The sequence below is a fragment of the Gadus chalcogrammus genome, chromosome 4 (genome assembly GCF_026213295.1).
Source record: "Gadus chalcogrammus isolate NIFS_2021 chromosome 4, NIFS_Gcha_1.0, whole genome shotgun sequence".
NCBI lineage: Eukaryota > Metazoa > Chordata > Actinopteri > Gadiformes > Gadidae > Gadus > Gadus chalcogrammus.
This window is the reverse complement of record NC_079415.1, coordinates 22,166,610-22,191,203: the sequence shown is the minus strand read 5'-3', so window position 1 is coordinate 22,191,203 and position 24,594 is coordinate 22,166,610. Positions and strand designations below refer to the sequence as shown.

The 24,594-nt window shown below is 46.4% G+C and overlaps 1 protein-coding gene and 1 long non-coding RNA gene across 2 annotated transcripts; one reads left to right on the top strand and one right to left on the bottom strand.

The window, feature by feature from the left end:
• Window positions 1–3,630: 3,630 nt before the first annotated feature.
• LOC130380932 (piggyBac transposable element-derived protein 4-like) lies at window positions 3,631–5,557 on the bottom strand. Its single transcript, XM_056588362.1, has 2 exons — window positions 5,004–5,557; window positions 3,631–4,369 (listed from the first exon to the last, which is right to left on the bottom strand). Exons 1-2 carry the CDS (start codon window positions 5,555–5,557, stop codon window positions 3,631–3,633), a joined length of 1,293 nt encoding a protein of 430 aa, XP_056444337.1.
• Window positions 5,558–11,335: 5,778 nt separating this feature from the next.
• Window positions 11,336–14,172, top strand: LOC130381535 (uncharacterized). The gene is made up of 3 exons (XR_008895434.1): window positions 11,336–11,889; window positions 13,120–13,152; window positions 13,279–14,172. It is a non-coding gene; the product is annotated as an uncharacterized LOC130381535 (long non-coding RNA).
• The last annotated feature ends 10,422 nt before the right edge of the window (window positions 14,173–24,594 follow it).

Sequence of the window (24,594 nt, the reverse complement as noted above, 5' to 3'; positions counted from 1 at the left end):
GTTCATAACTTTCGACCTATTTGACCAATATTCACAAACCAGGTATCATTGGATTCCTTGGTCCAAGCCAAGTTCAACACACCCTATGACGTCATTGCGCCATGACGTATATTTCTGCCATCTTGGTTTATGTCAAAAACCTTCAAAGTGCTACTTCTATCACAAATCTTGTCCAATAATCTCGAAACTTGGCACATATCATCTTCCAACCATGCTTGATGCAAAACATTGAATAGACCTTTCAAATTCAAAACCGTTTGCCCGCTAGATCCAATCAAATTTGGCGGCGAAGCCGCCAAACCGGATGTAAGCCCATATCTCAGCAGCCCTTTGACATATTATAACCAACCTTGGTAGATAGACCCATGACCCCATAAAGGTTACACTGAATGAATTTAGTGACCTTTGACCTCTAGGGGGCGCTGTTATTAATGTTGATGTGTTTTGACTCCTCTCTCTTCACATGAGTACATTTCAAACTTATTATTAATGTCTGGTGATACTATCAGACCTCCCCGTATGGCTAGCATATTATTTATTGCAGAAATATCCGCGACAGCCAAAAAATATTCGGCCGCGAAGCCGCCAAACCGGAAACACGCCAATATCTCAGCAGCCCTTTGACATATCATAACCAATATTCCAATATACCAATATTCACAAACCAGGTATCATTGGATTCCTTGGTCCAAGCCCAGTTCAACACACCCTATGACGTCATTGCGCCATGACGTATATTTCCGCCATCTTGGTTTATGTCAAAAACCATCAAAATGCTACTTCTATCACAAATCTTGTCCAAACATCTCGAAACTTGGCACGCATGATCTTCTGGCCATCCATGATGAAAAACATTGAATAGATTTGTCAAATTCAAAACCGCTTGCCCGCTAAAGCCAATCAAATTTGACCGGAAGTAAGCCCATATCTCAGCAGTTCTTTGACATATCATAATTAACCTTGGTACATAGACCCATGACCCCATCACGGTGACACTGAATTAATTTGGTGACCTTTGACTTCTAGCTGGCGCTGTTATTAATGTCGAAGTGTTTTGACTCCTCTCTCTTCACATGAGTACATTTCAAACTTATTTTCAATGTTTGGTGATACTATCAGACCTCCCCGTGTGGCTTGCATATTATTTATTGCAGAAATATCCGTGACAGCCAATGATATTCGACCGCGAAGCCACCAAACCGGAAACACGCCAATATCTCAGCATCCCTTTGACATATCATGACCAAACTTGTTACATAGACCCATAACATCATCATGGGGACACTCAATGAATGACCATTGGTGACCATTGACCTCTAGGGGGCGCTATAATTAATGAAGACGTGTTTTAACTCCTCTCTCTTCACATGAGTACATTTCAAACTTATTTTTAATGTTTGAGGATACTGCCAGACCTCCTTATATAGCTTTAAAATTATTTCTCATTGCAACATCAGAACTTGGCCGCCATGTTGAAAATTGTCAAAATCAATTGTAAAATTCCACAGGCCACATATTATGTCCAATCTTCATGAAACTTGGCATATATGATCTTCCGACCAAGCTGAACAAATGTATTATACAGCTTTCTCAAATTCAAAACCGTTTGGCCGTGACAGTCAATCAAACTTGACGGCGCTCATTAATGGGTAGACACTGCACTCGTGTGGCGCTCATTAATGGGTAGACACTGCACTCGTGTGGCGACGTGCGGTACTTAATGTATAATGCAACAATGACTATATTTACCATTCCGCCCGCTTACGATATAAACTGCAATTCCCACTGGATTCGATGCTTCACAAACTACCTCCAGAACGGATGCTTGTTTACATTGTGTCACTTTTAGAGATATTGTTCCGAATACCCCTATGTATTAGTGACATTTGTTCTGCCAGGCAGACTGTATTGCGCCCTTACCTCTAGGTGGGGTCCTTTTCCCATTTACTCATCCCACCGGCTGTCGGTATTTCCGATTTCCGAGACGGTCGTCATGTCCCATTATGTTTGACACCCACATTGCTGCTCGCAGCTATATTTATTATTATTTCTCTGTCTCTCTCATTACTTTCTTTGAACTATTTATTTTGTGTTATAAGTTTGATATTTTGATATTTGTATAATCTATGCTTATTTTCATTGTTAAAATTTGCAACGTATACTCATGACGAGACAACTGTTCCTTGTGGGTGTTTTTGTTGTGTCTATAAAAAGAAAAAACCCAATAAAAATATGAAAAAAAAAAAAAAAAAGGCATGTTGGATGTTTTTATTTTCTGCAGTTTAGACTTCGTCTATCACCTATTTTTGAAAGCAAAACACCAAGCTCATTGATTTAACCAGGCAGGGTTATTTGAAGCAATTAATTAAATATGTGTGAGAGGTCAGTCCTCCTTCTGAGTTTGCTTCCTATTTATGTCTAGTGTACACCCCTGCTGTCCACAAGCACCCCCCACCCCTTATGGATTTGGAGAATTGTTGCCACGTCCCAGTGGTGGTGGTATCATATATATGAAAGAGGGCATTCAATTATACTGCAACGACCAATAAGAAGGCCGAAGCCCTAAAGGAAGTGATGCAATAGGTGACTGGGGTCTCTTATATATACTGTAAAAGGGGTTCTACGCATCAACCTGTGGCTCCAGCCCCACAGGAAATGACTCAGCAAGTGCTCCATCTCGTAGCAGCTCACCCAGCGGCTCGCTTGGAAGATTTTGGCCTGAAGTTCTTCCCAGACCTACACCCTAGCCATCCAACATGCATATCTGATACTCAGGCCTCTCTTTAATAATGACAAAAATTTATTTATTTAATTTATTTAAATTTATGGGAGAAATGCACATGAACTTTTTGTCATCTCATAATCGGCGTGGTGCCGGCTCATTTTGACCTTTTGACCCCAGACTTCAAAAACGTGGCCACAGGCCAGCTGTGTCTGCACACCTTAACCCATTTACTCCTAAAACGCCTGCCAAAAACGCCTATAAAAACCTATGTATAATAGATATAAATGTCCTTATCTCCTGAGGGTTTTCTGAAAAATACTAAGAATTGTCAACGTCTATGAAAACCTTAATATCTAAGCCTCTGTAGCACATAGAAACATGAAATAAATTGCATTTTAAAGGTAAGACTCACAGGTTGTATTAAAACATGCTCATTTAGCACTAACATAGCAACTCATTTTTATAAAGAATCTCAAAGTCAGATTGGTAAGGAAAAATACTTTATATCATCAAATAACATATCACAAATAACATTTTAAAACATGCCAACACACAGAACAAGGCACCTTGGTATGATAGGAGGTGGGAAAGAAGTGGGGAAAGTCCTGAGACAGAACTGGGAACATTCTCAGTCTGAGCTCCATGGCTCACAACCCTCCTTTTTGAACGCACGCACGCACGCACGCACGCACGCACGCACGCACGCACGCACGCACGCACGCACGCACGCACGCACGCACACACACACAACGATCAGCTCCATGGTCAGATCCTCCAGCCAGTCTTTGTAGCCCCCCCTCCTATATTTCCAGTCGGCTCCTCCTGCAGACCTGGCAGCCACAAAGGCATTGTAGCACGCCACCGTGAGGAAATAAAAAAAAAGCCTCCTCCACCACTTTGTAGACCTATGCTGGATCTGGTAGTATCCCACCATCTGGTCCAGTAGGTACCCCCTTCATGTGCTGCTGGTAGTCAGCAAGGCAGGCTGGCACACAAACCTCCACTTGGCGTTGACCATTCGCCTTCCTCCTTACTGACCCAAAAGCTGTCGGGTCATGGAAATTTGACAGGACCATCACTGCCTTGGTGTCCTGCCATATGCAGAAGGTCAGGTCATCCTGCTGCGCCACCTTCAAATGGTGCCTGTTCATGCCAGCCTGCTTCGTGAGGTCCTTGCTCTTGGGGAGGCCCTTTCTATTGGCACGCACCGTCCCACAAGCTTGTACCCCCCTGTTCTTGAGGTCCACCATCAATGGGACACCAGTGTAAAAGTTATCCATGTATATGGTGAGGTTGGATCCAAAGTAAGGTTTGGCCAGGTCCATCACAATTCTGTGAGCCAGGTCTTTCTCAGCCTTACCCTGAATGGCCCCCGTGTAAACTTGGAAATTATTGACATAGCCTGTCTTACTTTCCGCCATCACCCACACCTTTACTCCCCACTTCACTGGCGTCATGGGGAGGTACTGCCGGAAGGCCAGGCGTCCCTTGAACTTCACCATGGACTCATCCACGGTGACAAAGCCATTGACCTCATAGAGATCCTGGAATTTGGCAAGGAGGAGGTCCATGAATCCCCGGAGCTTCCAGAGCTTGTCGGACTTGTCCACAGCAGGGTCCATGTTATCTTGGAGATGGAGATATCTAAAAATGCACATAAGATTAATGAGTTTATGCCCAACATTGCCATCATATTTGTTGTATGTTGTATGATGCAGGGATATTGGCAATACTACAAACGGTTGTGCTGTGTTTAGCCAGAGAAATACCCCAGGAAATCGTATCTTGTGTGGCCAAGCTAGTTTTGCCATTACAAATATAATTTAATAATACTAAAATGTTACAAATAAATACAGGTTACTTGATTCATGATAAAGTGAAGCTACCACCAAGCTACTGAGGATTGTAGTAAGTTACCATCTTCTAGGGCTTTGACTTTTGCCCAAAAATCATATTCGAAGTTTGTTTGTTTATTAATATTAATATTCGAATAATTAGGGCTGCTTAATATTGTTTGTTTTGATTTTTTTTTTTGATATTCGAAATATATTCGAATAACAAAGTTCGGAGTCAAAGCCCTACTATCTTCTCTACAAGTAGTGAAGCTACTGACCAACACTGCTATTTATTATGCTATTTAATTATTATGGCATTATTATATCAATAGTAGCAGAAGGCTGTAGCACCACTATCATTACTGGCCATGACGGAGTCAGTGCGCTAACGCTACCGTAAGACATAGGAACTCGGAAGAGAGCGCAAGAATACAAATCATTACCTCCAGATCATGTCAAAACGATCCCGTGCCATGGCCTTGGGGACGTGTGTTTGGTACAGCCACTTGGTCTGCCTCCAATAATCCCGGCGTGCTGGCAGTTTCAGGACCCCAAAAGTGAAGCAGAGCCCGACAAACGTTTTCATCTCGGTTTTGGAGATGGGGTTCCACTTCGAATTGGATGGGGTTTGGCCGCGCGTCTGATCCGCATACAAATTAGTTTGGGTCACCAACATGTCCCAAAGTTCATCGTCGACTATCCGTGAAAACACCCCAAGGGGGGTTTCATCCATGGCAATCGGCTGCTTCGGTCCCGGTTTTCGCGTGAACTGCCTTGGATTTCGGGGCATGTATCCATCCGTCGTCCAGTCCACCTGAAATCCCGCAAAGTCTTCGTCGTCCTCCTCCTCTCCTTCGACCCAAGATTCCCACTCCTGGGCTCGATCCAAAGGATCATCAGGTACAAAACCTTCTACCTCCCCCTCCCTCTCAAACTCCACACTCTCTCCCAACTCCACATCGCTGCCGTCGCTGTCACAGTACTCGTTGCTAGCCATTTTTGCCGGGGATTTTTATTTATTTTTATTTTTTTATAGGTTTGCGATTTTATTTGATTGACGTGATTGTCGGCCAACGACGACATTTGGGTGGTCACGTGGTTTTTAAAGACCCACAAGACCCACCTCATGTGTATTTGAACCAATGACAGTGCATTCTATGCTGCATGCGTCAAGAAAATGACGACATATCAACAATGCTGCGTTACGCAGCAGCCGGCAGGAGACTCAAAGCTGCGCTACGCAGAAACCGGCGGGAGATGCAATGCTGCGCCGCGCAGCATCCGGCACGAATGGGTTAAGCCACAAATGTACACCTCCATCCAACAAAAAATGGGGACTTGAGACTAACCTCTGTCTTATGTATATTTACTCTACTGTTGGAGGTCATGACCCTTTTCCGGCCTTTTCGAGATAGCTAGGGATTCTAAAATGTTTACACACATTTCCCGGCGACCCGAGAACGACCTATCCGAGATTTGGAGTTCTAGCCCTTAGAGAAAAAAAAAATCTCAAATGGACTGTTATTTGGATAAAGCCCCTCAGAAGTGTTGCCTGCAAGATAGGCCTAGTGGTTCAGAATGTAGGCGCCTCAATTATGTCAAAAAACATAGATAGATGTCTTAGTCAGGCGTGACTCATCCACTCACAGCACGCTGGGCTGCAGGAGTTTAGCAATCCTGCTAGCAACATGATAGTCTACGTTGCAGAGTCTAGAACAGCAGATGGCTTAGCTGAACCAGGATCTATTGCACCAATTGTTTCAGAGTGTTGAGTGTTAACCGGACTCCCTCTGCAATTAACGCTGTACCTATATGTACGGTGGTGCAAAACCGCATGTCAAATCGCATGTCAAATCGCATGGTAAATCGCATGTCAAATCGCATGGTAAATCGCATGACAAATCGCATGTCAAATCGCATGGTAAATCGCATGACAGAGCAGAGTGTTAACCGCACTCCCTCTGAAATTAACGCTGTACCTAGTACAGGCGTGCAAAATCGCATGGCAAATCGCATGATAAACCGCACGTCAAATCAAATACTAACAACTAACCGGATTCCCCCTGAAATTAACACTGTACCTATATGTACGGTGGTGCGGCCTCGCACTGTCTCGAGGTGTAAAACCCGCAGGCGAGGGCCGCGACCAGTATGTCGAATTCTCGCGATCCCATTGATCGCCTCAGAGCTGAGTGTTAACCAGACTCCCTCTGAAAATAACGCTGTACCTATATGTACGGTGGTGCGGCCTCGCGCTGTCTCGAGGTGTAAAACCCGCAGGCGAGGGCCGCAATCAGTATGTCGAAACCGCGGCATCCCCTTGACCGCTTCAGAGCTGAGTGTTAACCGGACTCCCTCTGAAAATAATAAAAAGGAAGCACTCAGAATAGGGTTCATGAACATAAGGTTGCTTTCATCGAAGGCGCTCTTGGTCCATGATCTAATTATTGATGAAAAGATCGACATACTGGGGCTTTGTGAAACCTGGTTAAAACCAGATGAGTTTCTAGCCCTAAACGAAGCTACTCCACCCCATTACGTTAGCACCCAAGTATCTAGAGAAGTTAAGAAAGGTGGTGGAGTAGCCCTGATATCTAATTCTAAGCTTAATTTAAAGCCAAAGAATAGATATATTTTCAGATCCTTTGAGGTGCTAGCGCTCTGCACCTCAGCTCCCCGAGAAGCGAAACGAGTTCCAGACTCTTTCGTTTTAGCTGTAGTATACCGTCCCCCAGGACCGTATTCTGTTTTTGTTGATGAGTTTTCTGACTTTGCAGCTGATCTGGCTACATACTCAGACAATATTTTGCTTATTGGGGATTTCAACATTCATGTGAATAACCCGTCTGATGCCCTCGCAAGGGCTTTTCTGTCCATTACAGATACGCTTGGCTTCAAACAGCTCGTCCAGCACCCAACCCACATCGGTGGAAACACGCTGGATCTCGTTCTGACCCGCGGTGTAGACATTTCACAGCTAGTGGTCTCTTCCTACACCTCAGCTTTATCAGACCACTTTTTTGCTCACTTTCCAGGTGGTGGTATCCTGCCCCTGTGACGATCAGCAAGCTACTTTCAGCTGTCGCCGCATCACACCTGCAACCATTAAAGCTATGGCAGATAAGTTATCTGGTTCACTTGCACCTCTCTGTAACTATAATGGTTCTGTGGAGTGCCTTACTGATGACCTCAACATTGCCTTGTCTGTTGCCATTGATTCAGTTGCTCCGAACGTAACTAAAAAACGAACATTGAAAAAACCAGCCCCCTGGTTTAATGCAGAAACGCGCATTTTGAAGCGAAATTGCAGGATCCTTGAACGCAAATGGCGCTCGACTAAACTTGAGGTCTTTCAATTTGCATGGCATAACAGTCTGCTCACCTATAAGGGTGCGCTGACTACTGCCAGGAATGCCTACTTTTCCAGTATCATTAATTTGAATAGAAACAATCCTAAGTTTCTTTTTGACACGGTGAGGAGTCTCACTCAGAAACAAACTCAGACCGTAGGCTCATCGATCGTGGCAGGTGAATTCATGGATTTCTTTGAGAATAAGATTCAATCAATTAGAGAGGAAATTGATGCTTGCCGTGCGGCTAATCCTACACATCCTGTGTGGCATGATGGGTTCCTGCCAAGTAGGATGGTGAACTCTGACGCAACTCTCTTGGAGTTCAAGGCAATTCCTTTGGTGGAACTTGAAAGGGTGATAAAGGCATCAAAGCCAACAACTTGTATGTTGGATCCTCTCCCTTCCAGGGTTCTTAAGGAACTTCTTCCAACGGTGGGGCCAGCAATCCTCTCGCTTATGAATCTTTCATTTTCAACAGGAATTGTTCCCTCCAATTTCAAGGCTGCGGTGTTAAAACCGCTACTCAAAAAGCCTGGCCTAGATCCTGAATTAGTCAGGAACTATCGGCCTATATCGAATCTGCCCTTCCTGTCCAAGGTACAGGAAAGGATTGTAGCAAAGCAAATTGTTGATTATTTGACGAGGAACAATCTCTTTGAACCTTTCCAGTCGGGGTTCAGGAATTTCCACTCAACTGAAACTGCTATTACAAGAGTTGTAAATGACATCCTTCTAGCTTTGGATAAAAATACAAGCACAATGCTTGTGTTATTGGATCTGAGCGCTGCGTTTGATACGATCGACCACAGCACTCTTCTTCACCGTCTTGAACACTATGTTGGTTTCGGGGGTACGGCTCTTGGTTGGCTTGAATCGTACCTCACAGATAGAACCCAATTTGTGCTTCATGAGGGTGCAGAATCAAAGCACTGTAAATTACGCTTCGGCGTACCACAAGGGTCGGTTCTTGGTCCATTACTTTTTGCAATTTACATGCTTCCCCTGGGCGACGTTATCCGCAGCTTCGGAATTAGTTTCCATTGCTATGCGGATGACACCCAGCTCTACATTCCTGTAGATTCCGGGGACTCGGCCCAGATTCAAAGGGTTGAGTCCTGTCTGGCTGCTGTGAAGGGCTGGATGTCACAAAACTTCCTACAGCTTAATTCTGGGAAGACAGAGCTGATAGTTATCGGCTCGAAGCGGGACCGGGAAGAGTTTGAGGATGTCTCTCTGTGGTTGGATGGCTTCGCCATCCCACAGAGTGCGTCCGTCAGAAATCTTGGTGTCCTGTTTGACCCTCAATTATGCTTTGATTAACATATAAGAAGTATAACTAGAATTGCCTTTTTCCATCTGAGAAACATTGCAAGAATCAGACCAATGAAAAGATATTCCATTTTGGCCAATGTTTGGAAAGTAATAATATTTGAGGGAACTTTTTCTTCTATTTTTTCTGTTGTTTTAGCAGCGAAATGCATTGTGTTTGTGTGTGTGTGTGTGTGTGTGTGTGTGTGTGTGTGTGTGTGTGTGTGTGTGTGTGTGCGCGCACTACTTTGGTTTACATTTTTTTTTAATGATTTATAATAAGCATCCTTTTATTCTATAAAACCAGTTTAATTTGAACATATTTCCAGTTTATCATAAAAATGATATATCATGTTTTGCCATCTCAAACCCTCAAAATGTCAGGTGGTGCAACCGTCCGAGCAAGTTATCACTATGTGAAATGCATTAAATATGTAATTTTAAATATGAATTAATATAATATTAATATGGTGGCATCATTTTATATTGAAAACCTTTCAAATAATCAAATGCATCATCAAAAGGACCCCAACTGACCTTTACTGATGAGTGAAACGTTTGTAAATCTCTCTCAAATATTGATAAAAATAACGGACCGGTCACCCAGTACCGTAATAAAAATAACTTTTACCTGCTGAGCACCATCCCCTTCCTTTCAGGATTCAAGCAGGTCACTTGGAACTTCTCTGAGAAGTCTCACGGTAAAGGTGCACCAGATGGGGTTGGGGGTGCTGTCAAAAGGAAGCTGACTCTTCTGTCAACATGTGAGTAGACATTCAAACCCCAGAGGAGTTCTACAGATTTTTGAAGGAGAGACAGACATCAAGTAAAATTAGGTTTTCTGGGTGTGTGAGGAGGACATCAGGAAGTATGATGACTCTGTCCCTGAAGTTGTGCCCCTGGTAAAGGGAACTATGGGCATACACCAGATCCTGTCAACTGAACCAGGGACAATTCTGCATCGAGAGCTGTCCTGTTTCTGTAGCAGGCCTGACATCTGCCAATGCTACAAAACCACCATGATAGGCTTTCGGACGAGCAGTGCCGAGGCAAGTGTGAATGTTCAACAGGGTCTTACTGGCAAATTTGTCTTAGTAAGATATGAGGAACAGCCATTTGTGGGGCAGGTTCTTCAGGTGTTTGATGAGGAGCTAGAGGTCAGCAGCATGCAGCAGTTAGGCTCAAAGAATGCTTTCACTTGGCCCCATCCTGCAGATGTTACCTTTTATTACCACACTGATGTTATAAAGATAATATCCGAACCAGAGCAACTTAATTCAAGGCACACGCGCCTTAACAATGCAGACTGGGACTGCTTTAGTAGGCCCGCCTAAAATGAATCAATTCCATTAATTTGAGCCTATTCAGTTTCTACCAAATTAAGTATCATTTTTGTCATGTAATGTTGCTCAAACAACGTGTTTCTGATCAGTTTAGTACGGTTTACGTAAATGGAATAATAACCAGTTTTTATCTGTGAATGAAAAATGAAATTATTCAACGTATGCGTTGTTATTGTGAATCGTGTCAAGCGGCGCAACCGCATCATCAGGTGTGCAACCAGGTAAAATACTAATTTAAACCAAGAAATGGGATATTGAAGTGAACAAATGTTTGGATATTGTGATGTAAATAATCATTCTATGCAACAATATACTTTTTAAATGTGTAAAGTATTTATTCACATTTTAAATCTAAAGTTTGATGTGGAAAACCCAAAATACCCGCGCCCTACAATTACTTAGAAAAAAAAAAAGGAAGTGAGTTTTCTTTCAAGAAACTTTTGGTTGTACCACCTAACATTTTTTTGCTGGTGAAATTGCAAATACAGTCTAAAACTGTATTGAAGGCTTATTTGTGTGTGTGTGTGTGTGTGTGTGTGTGTGTGTGTGTGTGTGTGTGTGTGTGTGTGTGTGTGTGTGTGTGTGTGTGTGTGTCCACGGCCCAACCCCGCCCATCCTCTGGTGTTAAATAGTTCTGACTGAGTTTTCATAAAGATTATACAATACATACTGTAGGCTATTTTATGTTGAAATGCGACGTAATCCAGTGTTCACGAAAACGTACACTGTCAACCAGGGACGGACTGGCCGTCGGGCATACCTGGGCCGAGGTGCAATATGGGCCGATAGTCCCGAATTTTTTATTATTATTTTTTTTTTCCCATATAATGGTCTGACCGGCTGGCCCACAAAAGTAGTTCATCAGCGGCCCTATTGACACTGGGCTGGCCCAATCACATCCCCTGGGCTGACCCAACACCCCTTTCGATTTGGACCTGCCTACATAATGCATTAGGACGGTAAACAAACTCAGCGTGGCCCATGGCCTTGACATTCTTGACACGCGCACGCTAGTCTGCGGCCCATTGGCTGTCTTCTTTACTGACTAGGGGCTCGTCCAATCATATCACCTTCACCTTCTAAAACACCTTCTACCTTTAGCTTGGTCGGTGCACAGAAACGCACGTTTCGTGAGAATCCTCCAGTCCAAAATGGAGAGAAAGAGAAAAGGGGGTGCAGAGAAACTGCGAGACAAGAAGATGCTTGCTCTTCAAGCCAACGCTGCCAAATGTGGCAAAATATCAGAAATGTTTGCCACGGCAGGGCCATCAGCAGCTCCCGTGGATGACAGTGATGCTGGTGGCGATACGATACAACGACCTACGGTAAGCTTACTGATCATGAATTAAAACGTCTCTAAAATATGTTTGACTTAGGACCTATGTTCTATGGCCAAGTTCGTTTGCATTGTAAATACAAGACAAGTCTGTAGCTGTTGCTAGCCCTCAACCTACTCTACTCTGAAACAGCCAGCCGTTAGCCTACACTCTAATGTTGTGTGTTTGAGAGGTGGGCTAGCCCGTTAGCCTATTGGTGCGCGGTCCAGATACCGAATTATGATAGCCCTATACTCCGACAACAAGAAAGTCATTAGTCCGACAGCCCATTGTTCCGAAATTGTGAACATAGCAGTCCACTGGTAGGCTACATCAAATGAAAATGCTAGGCTACTGTGGTGAAGTTATGGTGTTTCCATAGTAAATATATGCTGATGTTGAGAAGCACAGAGGTAAAGCAACAAGTTGTCTGAGAAAAAGTTGCGAGCAGGGAAAACACATGGATAGGGTGGTGTCATTTATGTGCCATGGTGTACTGTATGATGATGTTATGATGTTCATTTATGAAGACGTGAAAACAGTGGTAGCACTGGCGTGCGAAGTGCTGCAAGATGCGGCGGGAACCACACCACCTCCACCACAAAAAATGAATTCAGCGCCACTTTTCAAAACAATGGGATTTCGGAACAGTGGGTATAATTTTGTCGGAGTAAAGATATTTCGGACCTGTGGGAAGAAGGTCCAGGGGTATTTTTAGGTAAATCACATTCAATAGTTTAATATTATAAATGAGATTCACACTGTCATAATTTAGCCTTGCACATATCCAGTCTATGGTAGCCTGTGAAGTGCTAATGTTAACGCATTGAACCCTAACGTCATGCCATGCATTATTCAGAATGTAGTCCTGTGCGTGAAGTTGACAAGCATTTGCAGTTAAGTATAGCCTCCGTGTACTTTTGAAGTTAAATTGAAAAAATAATCTAATGGTGGTCGCTGGGACAAAACCAGTTGAAAACCCCTGTGCAAGACAATAGCTTCTGAATGTCAAATGCCAACCCTATGTTTGTGGGATGAGTAGTAGGCTAACCCAAGACTGAGCTACTTTTTTGAAAAAAAAAAAGTTGTTATGTAGCTGGTTAGTGACAATGAACAGAAATGGAAGAATACCACTTTTTTTTTTTTAAATCAGCACTGCTTTGTCTGGAAAACTGACAATCAGATTAATCAGCTATGTCTATTCATTATAATTCTCTCTCCCTCATTCATGTTTCATAGGCTACTGAAGATGTCGAAGTCCCTTTTGACTGGGTAAGTTCACAATTTAGTGGGTACTACTCTTGATACAGTAGAGTAACATCTGATCCATCATTTATTCTCTTCTCTATTCTTTGTCTTTGTCTTCTATTTTTTGTCTTTCTCTTCTATTAAACGCAGTTACACACCCAGTCGGATGAACTCTACCCATTACTGTGATGGACGTGGAGTATACTTTTTTTGTTAATAAATAACACCTTTTGGAAGTGTATAATGCGTCCACTCTCACTGATTGCTTTTAACTCATTGCATGGCTTAAGGTATGTGGAAAATAGTTGCACAGTTGGAGTCAGGCTTTTAGCTAGGATTTTTTGTACAGCACTTGATCGTTTTTAGGTAATATTACAATTACACTGATTTATTTATATGTTTAGTAATTTAATACATAACAGTGAGTGTAACTGAAACTAGGTAACAAGGTACAAAATTCAAGTAACAACTTTAACAAAAATAAATAACTTTCTACACAACTTTAAAGTGTATGATGTATATTGTATTGTATTGAATTTAGATTAATTAAGACCACCACCTTAACACACAAACTCTTGTTGAACTCATAAAGTAGTAGGTTCAGTGACGTGCGGTGAGACAGCTGTCTTCTGTAGCTTCTGCGAGCCCGTGAATCAATGTTTCGTTGGAATCATGATGTAACGTTGTTGTAGCGGGAATACAGCAATGCTATTTTCTAATTGGCAGGGCATATGTATGATTCTAGACTTCGCTAAGCACTGAAGCGACTGAAACTGTGAATTTTGATCACATTCAGCGAAGTTAACAGGTAAAACGGGAGAAAAATAGGGCGTCTTTAGGCCGTCCTGCCTAAAAGTAGGGCATCCCATTTCTTCTTATTTTTTAGTAGACTATAGGGCAGACGCCCTGCTAGCTAAAAGCCTGGTTGGTGTAGACATTCGAGAGACCAAAAAGACTGAAAAGGTGTGTTATCGAATTTAGTGGGCTGGTCTGGTTCAAAATGCCCGGGCCGATTTTTTGTCCCAGTCCGCCCCTGCTGTCAACGTATGCTTTTGGCGACTGGGTTGGCTCTCAGATAAACGTGTTTCTAACAAGATGATATCATTAAAAGTTACATGAAGTAACGATTTAATAACACAAACGCAGAAAACCTGTGAGCTGCTAGTTTAGCGAAAGCAGCGTCCCTAGCAACCTGACGTCGTTGAAACATGCGAGCGAGCCGATAAAATCGTCCTAATTACTATAAAACTAAAGATCAGACACAATCACTGACTGAAGATTACGCAAGTAAAATATATATTTCTTGCTAGAAATGTCGTTAGAAACACGTTTAATGGTGAATCTGTCAAACAAATCAATAGTTGCATAACGTGACGGCATCACCGTTGATAGACATTGATTTCCTTTCGTCTATATCCGACGGTGAGGGATTAACATGAATGTCTATCTGATTGACCCCCGCGTTGAAAAACGACGCAAAAGGTATAACATGAATGTCTATCTGACGGACCCCTGCGTTGAAAAACGACGAAAAAGGTACCCATTTTTAGTTGGAAATTGACGCCAGGGATCCTTGGCCATGCGTCACACATTTGACGAGTAGGGAGTGAGACTGTATTGCTCTCTCTCTCTCTCTCTCTCTCTCTCTCTCTCTCTCTCTCTCTCTCTCTCTCTCTCTCTCTCTCTCTCTCTCTCTCTCTCTCTCTCTCTCAGATTAACAGTTGTGCGCATGAGCACGAAATCCCATGACATAGGTGATATATATATATTTATTGTCATTTCACGGATCCCTGTGAGACCAGGTCGACTCGCTCATTGAAACGGGAATCCGTGACTGGTCGACTCCCAGACAGAGGAGCAGAGGGGAGACATTCCCTCCAGGGCCCGGGCCGATGCTCTCTCGGGGGCAACACCCTTCACTTTTACCGACAGTGGGTCTGCTTATAGGTCGGAATATGGTTGGAATGAAGCGGCCACCGATTCTTGACAGGCTGGGCACTTTATTCTTACACACAACCGGACTCGTTCATTACTTCACTAAACTGACACAAATGCATGCTATCGCTCGCGCTCCTCGCTCGTCCACCCACCCGCTGACGACACACACACACACACACACACACACACACACACACACACACACACACACACACACACACACACACACACACACACACACACACACACACACACACACACACACACTGCCAGAGATATGCAAACGATATTTCCCCGTGCTCATAAGATACTTTCGCGTGCTCACCAATAACTTTCTCGTGCTCACGAGAAACTATAATTCTTTTTTTCCCCCATGTCCCTTTACGGGTTCCGTAACTTGTACACAAGGAACCATGTGATTTTACTGTATAGAGTTTGAGAAAATGTCATTTGGAAAACTCACATATGCATATTTTAGCCATTGTAAATTTCATTATGTCAGCACTTTTAAGTGAGCTATAGACCGAATTTCAGATAAGTTCAGGCACTGACTGATATGACCATATTAACCGGTGTGCTGACTAGTCGTACAAACGGACCCATTTGACTTTACTTTATAGATTTTGAGAAAATGTCATTTGGAAAACTCACACATGCAGATAAGTGTGTGAGTTTTTTGTCAAAGTGCTGACAAATTGCATTATGTCAGCACTTTGAAGTGAGCTATAGACCGAATTGCAGATAAGTCTTGCGCTGACTGATATGACCATATTAACCGGTGTGCTGACTAGTCGTACACACGGACCCGTGTGACTTTACTTTAAAGATTTTCAGAAAATGTCCTTTGAAAAGCTCACATATGCATATTTTCGCCTTTGCAATTTGCATTATGTCAGCAATATTAAGTGAGCTATAGACCGAATTCCACATAAGTTCAGGCCCTGACTGATGTGACCATACTAACTGTTGTAGGCTACTGACTACTTGTACACAAGGAACCATGTGATTTTACTGTATCGATTTTTAGAAAATGTCCTTTGAAAAGCTCACATATCCATATTTTCGCCAGTGTTGTACTGACTACTTGTACACAAGGAACCATGTGATTTTACTTTACAGATTTTCAGAAAATCTCCTTTGAAAAGCTCACATATGCATATTTTCGCCTTTGCAAATTGCATCATGTCAGCAATTTGAAGTGAGCTATAGACCGAATTCCACATAAGTTCAGGCCCTGACTGATGTGACCATACTAACTGTTGTAGGCTACTGACTACTTGTACACAAGGAACCATGTGATTTTACTGTATCGATTTTTAGAAAATGTCCTTTGAAAAGCTCACATATCCATATTTTCGCCAGTGTTGTACTGACTACTTGTACACAAGGAACCATGTGATTTTACTGTATAGATTTTGATAAAATGTAATTTGAAAAACTTACATATGCATATTTTCGCCTTTGTAAATTGCATTATGTTAGCACTTTGAAGTGAGCTATTGACCGAATTGCAGATAAGTCTTGCGCTGACTGATATGACCATATTTATGGAAAGCCAAGAAGGCCACAATCCGGCCCTAGAATGGCGCGGTAAAAGTGCAAAACCGCACGGAATCCGCACGGAAACCGTACGGTTTGGCAAGAATTCCGTACGGTTTCCGTACGGTTTTGAATGACTAATAGCCGCGGCTATTAGTCATTCACTCCGGCTATTAGTTATTCACTTCCGGCTATTAGGTATGCAGAACGAGCCCCTCCCTCTTCTTTGCTTGACCACTAAGTTTGAAGGCTGTCTAACCAATCAGAGCTGCAGTGCCTCCATGTTTCGCTGTAACATAACGATAGTTATGTTATTATAACTCTAGTTCTATGATTGTAGGCGTAGCCGTCTAGGCTTCGCCTTATGGGCTTGTCCCGTGCGCGCGTCTGCGCGCGCTGAAAATTCAAACTATGCACCTATCAGCGTGGGCACCGCCCACATTTCCCACGGTATCGTGTCTATATAACGCGGTGTATACCGTCGCTCATCCTCCACGCTTTTCTTTCAGCATTTGGAGGGTACAGCAGGTGGGAAACTAGACGGCTACGCCTACAATCATAGAACTAGAGTTATAATAACATAACTATCGTTCTATTTCATGTAGGCTACGCCGTCTAGGCTTCGCCTTATGGGCTAAGGTGAAGCTGCGAGCGGAGCCCGATCAATGTACTCCTGCTGGACCCCAGTCAAAACGACCTAAGTCACCAGAACACATTAAGACTCAAAAAGCCAAGGAAGTGTAAAACACAACAGCTTTATAAAAACTAATTCCTCCTAGATCAAGCAACGCAATGATCAAGGGAGAAAAAAGTGAGTCTGTAAAGACTCCGGCTCTATTCCGTGCTTCATGGAACCCATGAAAAGGAAAAGAAAACCAGAGCAACACGGTTTCCATTAGGTCCGCTACCACCGGGGGCGGAGCTACGGAATTCGGCTCTCCAATAATGGGACTCTCTCGGCCGTTTCTTATTTGAAGAAAACGGCGGGAGTGCCTCACTGGTAAACAAAACCACCAGACAATTGGCGAGCCAATAGAAAACCCCCTAGCCTGTTTTTCATTTGAAAAAGGTGGGAGAGTAAGAGACTGGTAATCAAGACCAACTCGCCAGCCGGCGAGAGGAAATCCAACCACGCCGCTTTAAAGAACATGTCTATATTCTTAAGCCGTAAAAAGGGGTCCCGGACTCTAGCACAGAGTTGCCGAGTGAGCCCCTGGACATGTCTAACATGTAAAAACGGACAAAGAGGCCGAGGGAAGACCAAGACGCAGCCGCGCAGATGTCTTCCACCGAAACGCCCTTGAGTAGAGCCGTTGAAGCGGCCACGCTCCGTGTGGAGTGAGCTTTAACGCCCAACGGTGGCGCCAAGCCCTGCCGAGAGTAGGCTAGGCAAACACCCTCACATACCCAGCGAGAAAACCGCTGCTTAGAGAGAGCGCGGCCCCTGCTAGCGTCGCTATAACACACAAACAACTGTTGTGTGGAGCGGAACGCTGCCGAGCGATTCACGTACATAGCCAACGCCCGAACCGGGCACAGGAGATGCAACTCAGCCTCCGCCTCACTAGAATGAGGCGGGGGGTGAAAAGCCTTAAGCACAATATCCCTCGACCGAAAAGAACTATTAATGTTCTTCGGGAGGAACGCAGGATTAGGTCTGAGCAACGCGAAGGAGCTGTCCTCGTTTAGCAACAAGCAACTCGGGCTGACAGACAGAGCGGTTAGCTCACCGGCCCGCTTGGCAGAAACCAAGGCCAACAAGAGCGCCGTCTTAAATGACAGGGCATCCAAAGGGGCCTGGGAGAGAGGCTCGAAAGGATCCCTGGACAATCCGCGCAACACGGTGGGGAGATCCCAGCGTGGTGTAAGCACGCGTGAAACAGGCCTAACCCGTCTAGCCCCACGCAAGAATCTCTTGACCAGTGGATGGCTGAAGATCGGTCCACCATCACAGCCTGCATGGCCAGCCGAAACGGCTGCCGCATAGACCTTGATAGTGGAGAAAGCCAAACCTTTTTCCAATAAGTTTTGCAGAAACGAAAGCACGCTTCCCACCTCGCATTGAGATGGGACAGCGTGGTTCGTCTCACACCAATTAGAGAAGGCGCACCACTTCGCCGCATAGAGGGAAGAAGTAGAAGGCGCACGAGCACTCTGAATAGTGTTGATAACCGTCTCAGGCAAACCTTTGCCCTGCAGGATCAACCTCTCAGGAGCCAAACCAACAGCCGTCCCGAGACATCGGGCTGGTGGTGCACCGTCCCGTGGGCCTGTGAAAGCGCATCCGGCCTGAATGGTACTGGCCAAGGCGCCGACCGCGAGAGCGCGGCCAGCTCTGGAAACCACAGAGCTGAACGGTTCTCCGGGGCCACTAATATCAGGGACAGTCTCTCCTGTCTGACCCGTTCCAGAAGAGGAAGGATCAGCTGGAGCGGGGGAAATGCATACAAGAGAGCCCGCGGCCAAGGTGTGTGTGCCAACGCATCTACCCCCAACGGGGGAAGATCCCGAGGGCTGAGGGAGAACCACCACCTGCAGTGCGTGTTCTCCCGGGACGCGAAGAGGTCCACCTGCGCTGTCCCGAACCTCTGCCAGATCAATCTGACAATGTCGGGATGTAACCGCCACTCGTCTCGGCGGGGACCGCCTCGAGACATGAGGTCCGCCCCAAAGTTCTGGGCGCCCGCGATATGCAGGGCTCTCAGACTGCGGAGATATTGATGAGCCCAAAGCCAGAGCTCGACCGCCTTTCGGTGGAGAGCAGGGGAGCGGACTCCCCCCTGTCTGTTGATGTACGCCGCCGCCGACACGCTGTCTGTCCTGATCAGAACGTGGCGGCCGCGCACCAGGTGAAAGAAATGCAACAGCACTTTCCTCACTGCGTCGAGTTCCAACACATTTATGTGTGCTGTAGGGGGCGTGCGCCACTCGTCTCCGACCGAGTGAGAGAGGCACGTTCCTCCCCAACCCGTCAACGAGGCGTCCGTGAAGACCACTACGTAGGACGCCACCCTGCCCAGTGGAACACCCTTGAGAAGGGCGGAGGGTCCTTTCCAATATTCCAGGTCTGGCGACACCGAACGGGGGACGAGGAGCACCCTGAGCTTGTGTCGCCTGGGGTCCAACCGTTGGCGAGCAAACCACCGCTGGAGTCTGCGCATAAAAAGCAGACCCAGGGGGACCACGGGGTGGGCAGCTGCCATCAGCCCCAACAGGCGCATGGTGGACAGTGCGGTCACGTTTCTGCGAACGTGAAAACGGGAGAGCGCCGACAGGATGGCGTCTCGCCGAGGAGGCGAAAGCATCGCAGTCATGGTGGCTGAGTCTAGGCAAAGCCCAAGTAGACTGTCTGCCGGCTGGGGAGCGGGGAGCTCTTCTCCCAGTTGATGGCAAAACCCAGGAAGGAGAGATGGTTTATCACCAACATGGTGTCCCTTCTCGCGGTCTCTTCTGAGTTGCTCAGAATAAGCAGATCGTCTAGGTAGAAAAGAATCCTCTTTCCCTGACGTCTGAGCGGTTCCAACACCGTCTCCACACACTTCGAGAAGGTGCGCGGAGTCAGGAATAGCCGAACGGCAGACACTGGTACTCGTACGCCATCCCCATAAAGGCAAAGCGGAGAAACTTCCTGTGCGCCTGCCGAACAGGGACGTGGAAGTAAGCATCCTTGAGATCCAGGGATGTGAACCAATCGTCCTCTCTCACACACCGGAACAATGCTCCGACCGTGAGCATTCTGAACTTCCTCGTGGCAACGAATCTGTTGAACACGCGAAGATCCAGAATAGGTCTAATTTCCCCTGACTTCTTGGAAACCAGGAAGTAGCGGGAATAAAAACCTAGGTGAGACTCGTGGGGGGGAACGACAGTGATGGACCCCTTTACCAAGAGACGTGCCACCTCTGCTGCAAGACCCGTGCTCGCAGCCGGGTCCCGTAGCGTGGTCTCCACCAACCCCATAAAGGGTGGGGGACAACGCTTGAACTGTATGGGATGGCCCCATCTCAACGTGGTGTCCAACCACGATGGCAGAACGCACCGCTCTTGCCAACACGCATAGCGGTTGGAGAGAGGGTGAGGAAGACCGTCCAGGAATAACCCGTATTCCTCTGCCCCTACCGCCTTCACACTGCGTGTGAACCATGGGGGGCTCCCCATGAAAGGGAGGAGGCTCAGCGAGCGTAGGAGACGTACCACAACTAGCAGTTGTAAAAACAACGAGCTGTCTAGACGTCGCGCTCGTGCCCGCTGAACAGGGAGCGAGCCGTCCGGCCGCAGCACCTGTCCGCAGGCTGTAGCCACAGCGCGCGGACCCATCTCCTCACCTATAATGTGGGGAACCAGGAGACCGGTACAAGCGGCCGTATCCACGGGCTCGTGCAACGAGTCTCTGATCCGTCCACGAGGCTCCAAGGGACGCCGCTTCTTAGAAGCAGGTGAACCAGAGGCCATGTGAACACGCCGTCCGACCGCCACCCTACAGCCACAGGCTGAGAGGGGGGAAGAGGCAACATGGAGGAACGCACCACAAGCGTAGGACGCAGGTGGCCTGAGGAATATCGCTCTTTAGGTACCATGTAGCCTACCGCTGTTCGGCCGAACGGTCTTTACTTTTTTTTTTTTTTTTTAATAGGGAAAGAAAAAGTAGGAGCAAGCTTCCGGAACTTACCGGTCCGTGGCGCTGCTCTACCCGGCTGCTGCGGCACCGGGGCAGGAATCGGAGGCGGCCCCCTGGAACACTGGGACCGGTCTGGACCCCGCCTCCTCCCAGCCTGCTGGTGGGAGGAGCACGTGAGAATCGCCCCGAACCGGGAACGATTCTCACGGACTGACTGCTGGTGCGCGAGCACCTCGGAGAAACCGGGGACCAAATAGGCCATCAGGCGCTAGTGGACCCTGGACGAGGCTGGCCCGCTCTCGTTCCTGCACCGCAGTGTGGGAGAGCCATATGACCCTTTGAATCATGGTAGCCCACGCCATATGCCGGCCGGCCGAAACGGCTATCGGCTGGCATAGCTGGAGGATGGCGCTGGAAAAAGCGGGAAACCGCCAGCCATCTCACGGCTTCCTCCGGGCCGTAGGCCTCCCTGTCAGCAAACAAGGAGACCATGGCAGAGGAGAGCAGGGCGATGTTGTTGACCGCCGTCGCGGATTGTCGGCCTAACGTCCGTTAGGCCGACAATCTGCTTCTGGAGGCGGTCGGGGGGCAGCGGCTTTTCGTTAGGGCGCCATACGGCGCCCGGACAGAGAAGCGCTGCCAGTGGAGGCTCAGGCGAGGGATCCCCCTCGCTTACCGGAGCCTTCAGGGTAGAAGGGTCCCCACCTGCAGCAGTAAACAAGTGCTGCACAGGCGGGAACAAGGGGTAACCCGCCGGGAAGCAGATGGGGTGCGAAAGCACTCGCCCTGCATATCGTCAGATACGGGGGCGAGAGGCGGGGCCGGCATGGGAAACCCTTTGATGGCCGCCGCCTCACCCATGATCTCCCCGCGACGGTGGCGGTTGTAACCCGAGAGCGGGAAAAACCGGACGCCGAGTCGCCGTCCATGGAGGCGTCGTCGTCGGCGTCGATGATGCCATCGCGTCAGGTCCACCGCAGGGGAAAAGAAGAGATGCCTGGAGAGGATCCCCTCTTCAGGCAGCTCCCGGCAGGCGACACAGGAGACGGGGGGCCGCCATAGCAGCCTCGGCGTGGTCGGTGCCGAGGCACACAGAGCACGCCAAGTGCCCGTCACCCGGTGCCAGGGAGGCGGGACAGGAGGCGCAAAGGAGTCCTGAAAAGGACCTAGCTCCAGGAGCGCTCTCAGGTGGCCCTGAAAAGGGGCCGTTTGTCCGCGGCCTCGCCCGAGCCGCTGCCACCGGCTTCGGGAGATCCGTGTTTAAGTCTTCATCTTCTTCTTAATAGTAGTTCTCAATTTCTCGCTGATAAGCACAAGTGCTGAAAGAAAAGGGAGGATGAGTGACGGTATACACCGCGTTATATAGACACGATACCGTGGGGAAATGTGGGCGGTGCCCACGCTGATAGGTGCATAGTTTGAATTTTCAGCGCGCGCAGACGCGCGCACGGGACAAGCCCATAAGGCGAAGCCTAGACGGCGTAGCCTACATGAAATAGAACGCCTCGTTTCCACATACGTATGTTTTTCGTATCCGTGCTTCCGTAAATTTACGGAAGGGGGCGCTAGTGTTTTACGTACCGACATGAATTTATTTACGGTCAGCCAAAAAGATTGGGGAACGTATGATAATGGCCGTTTTTAGGAGACCGGTACTTTGGAACATGAGGATCGACATATAGGCCTACAGAGATAAAAACAAAACCAACCAGGCTTGGAAAGAGATCGGCGAGGAGTTTGGCCTGCCAGGTAGGCCTACTTACATGTTTTGTGAAAAACATAAAAACTTTCATACGGTATCTCCGTAAAACGACGGCGAAAGTTAAATTTTTTGAACGTGTATTACGGACATACCGGACAGAAATTTTACGGAGGGGAGGAGTCTCGGAGGAAAACGGACATTACGGAGAATCACATAGGAATGAATGGACTTTCGGTCGGAGACGGTTGGATCGCATACGAGAATGTACGTATGTGGAAACGAGGCGTAAAGCTGTGTTGTCTTTACTAGTTTCACTACAATGTAATGACCACGATTAGCTAGTGGAAAATACATTTGTTGTCTAGTACAGTGATATATTTGTATATGTTAGGCTATATATTGAGATGGCAGTGTGCGAAATACCCGACAATATTCGGGGATGTCCTCATCCCCAGATTGTTCTCGATATGTAGTAGCCAGCTAGGCCATAACGTTACATAACATGAACATGAACTGAATAAATGCCAGGTATATAGCATATCGGAGACGGGCACACAACAGTGCATTTGCAAATGAGAGCATACAGTAGGCTATGACCGATCTTGTGACATGTGGTCGGAGAGAGTCGTGTGTGTGTGTGTGTGTGTGTGTGTGTGTGTGTGTGTGTGTGTGTGTGTGTGTGTGTGTGTGTGTGTGTGGTGTGTGTGTGTGTGTAGAGCAAGTTGTTGAAGGAAGTGTTTCTACTTGACGTTACAATATTTCATGGATGAAAGCAAGCCAAGACAATCAATCTATATCTATAGCCTACATGACAACACACACACACACACACACACACACACACACACACACACCACACACACACACACACACACACACACACACACACACACACGCACACACTTTAAACACACTGTAAAGCAATAGGAGCCTGCATTGGCTAAAGTGTTGCGATGCACGTTATTTTATAACAGGGAGGGGCAAAGTTGTGCATTACAATGCAAACACGACAATAATTGGCCACCGATTCTTGCGCACTCAGAAGAACATGAACTGAATAAATGCCAGGTATATAGCATATCGGCGATGGGCACACAATCAGTGAATTTGCAAATGAGAGCCTGCAGTATGACCGATCTTGTGACATTATTTAACCATCCATCTACAGCTAATACGATCAGACAGATACAGGCGCGTCGTTAGCAATTGAAAACATCCGGGGCTTTAGCCCGGGGGGGAGCACCATCCTGACTCCTGCGTGCTACGGTATCTTAATTAATTAAATAATTAATTAATTAATTAATTAATGAATTAATGTATCGATTAATTAATTAAGGGCGCCCCCAACACATAGGTCGCCTATGCCGAGCGCCAGGGCAAAAAATAAGACATTAGAATAGCCTATATAGCCTGCGTGCACCTACCCGATGTCAAGAGCCATCGCTTGCTGGCTCCGACGGACCTGTCTCCCCCAGCCAGGCAACGGCAAGTAAGTAGTGGTCTGCTTTTATGTTTCATTTTAAGTTATTACTTATGTCCGTGAGGTTTAATGTTACAAGATAAAAACATGCTTTATATTTAGTCAGCATTTCAGAGTTCTAATTGTTTTCCCGGAATATGCATTCCTAAACTGTTCACGTCAAAGTTCTCTTTAAGATCGCATGAGATG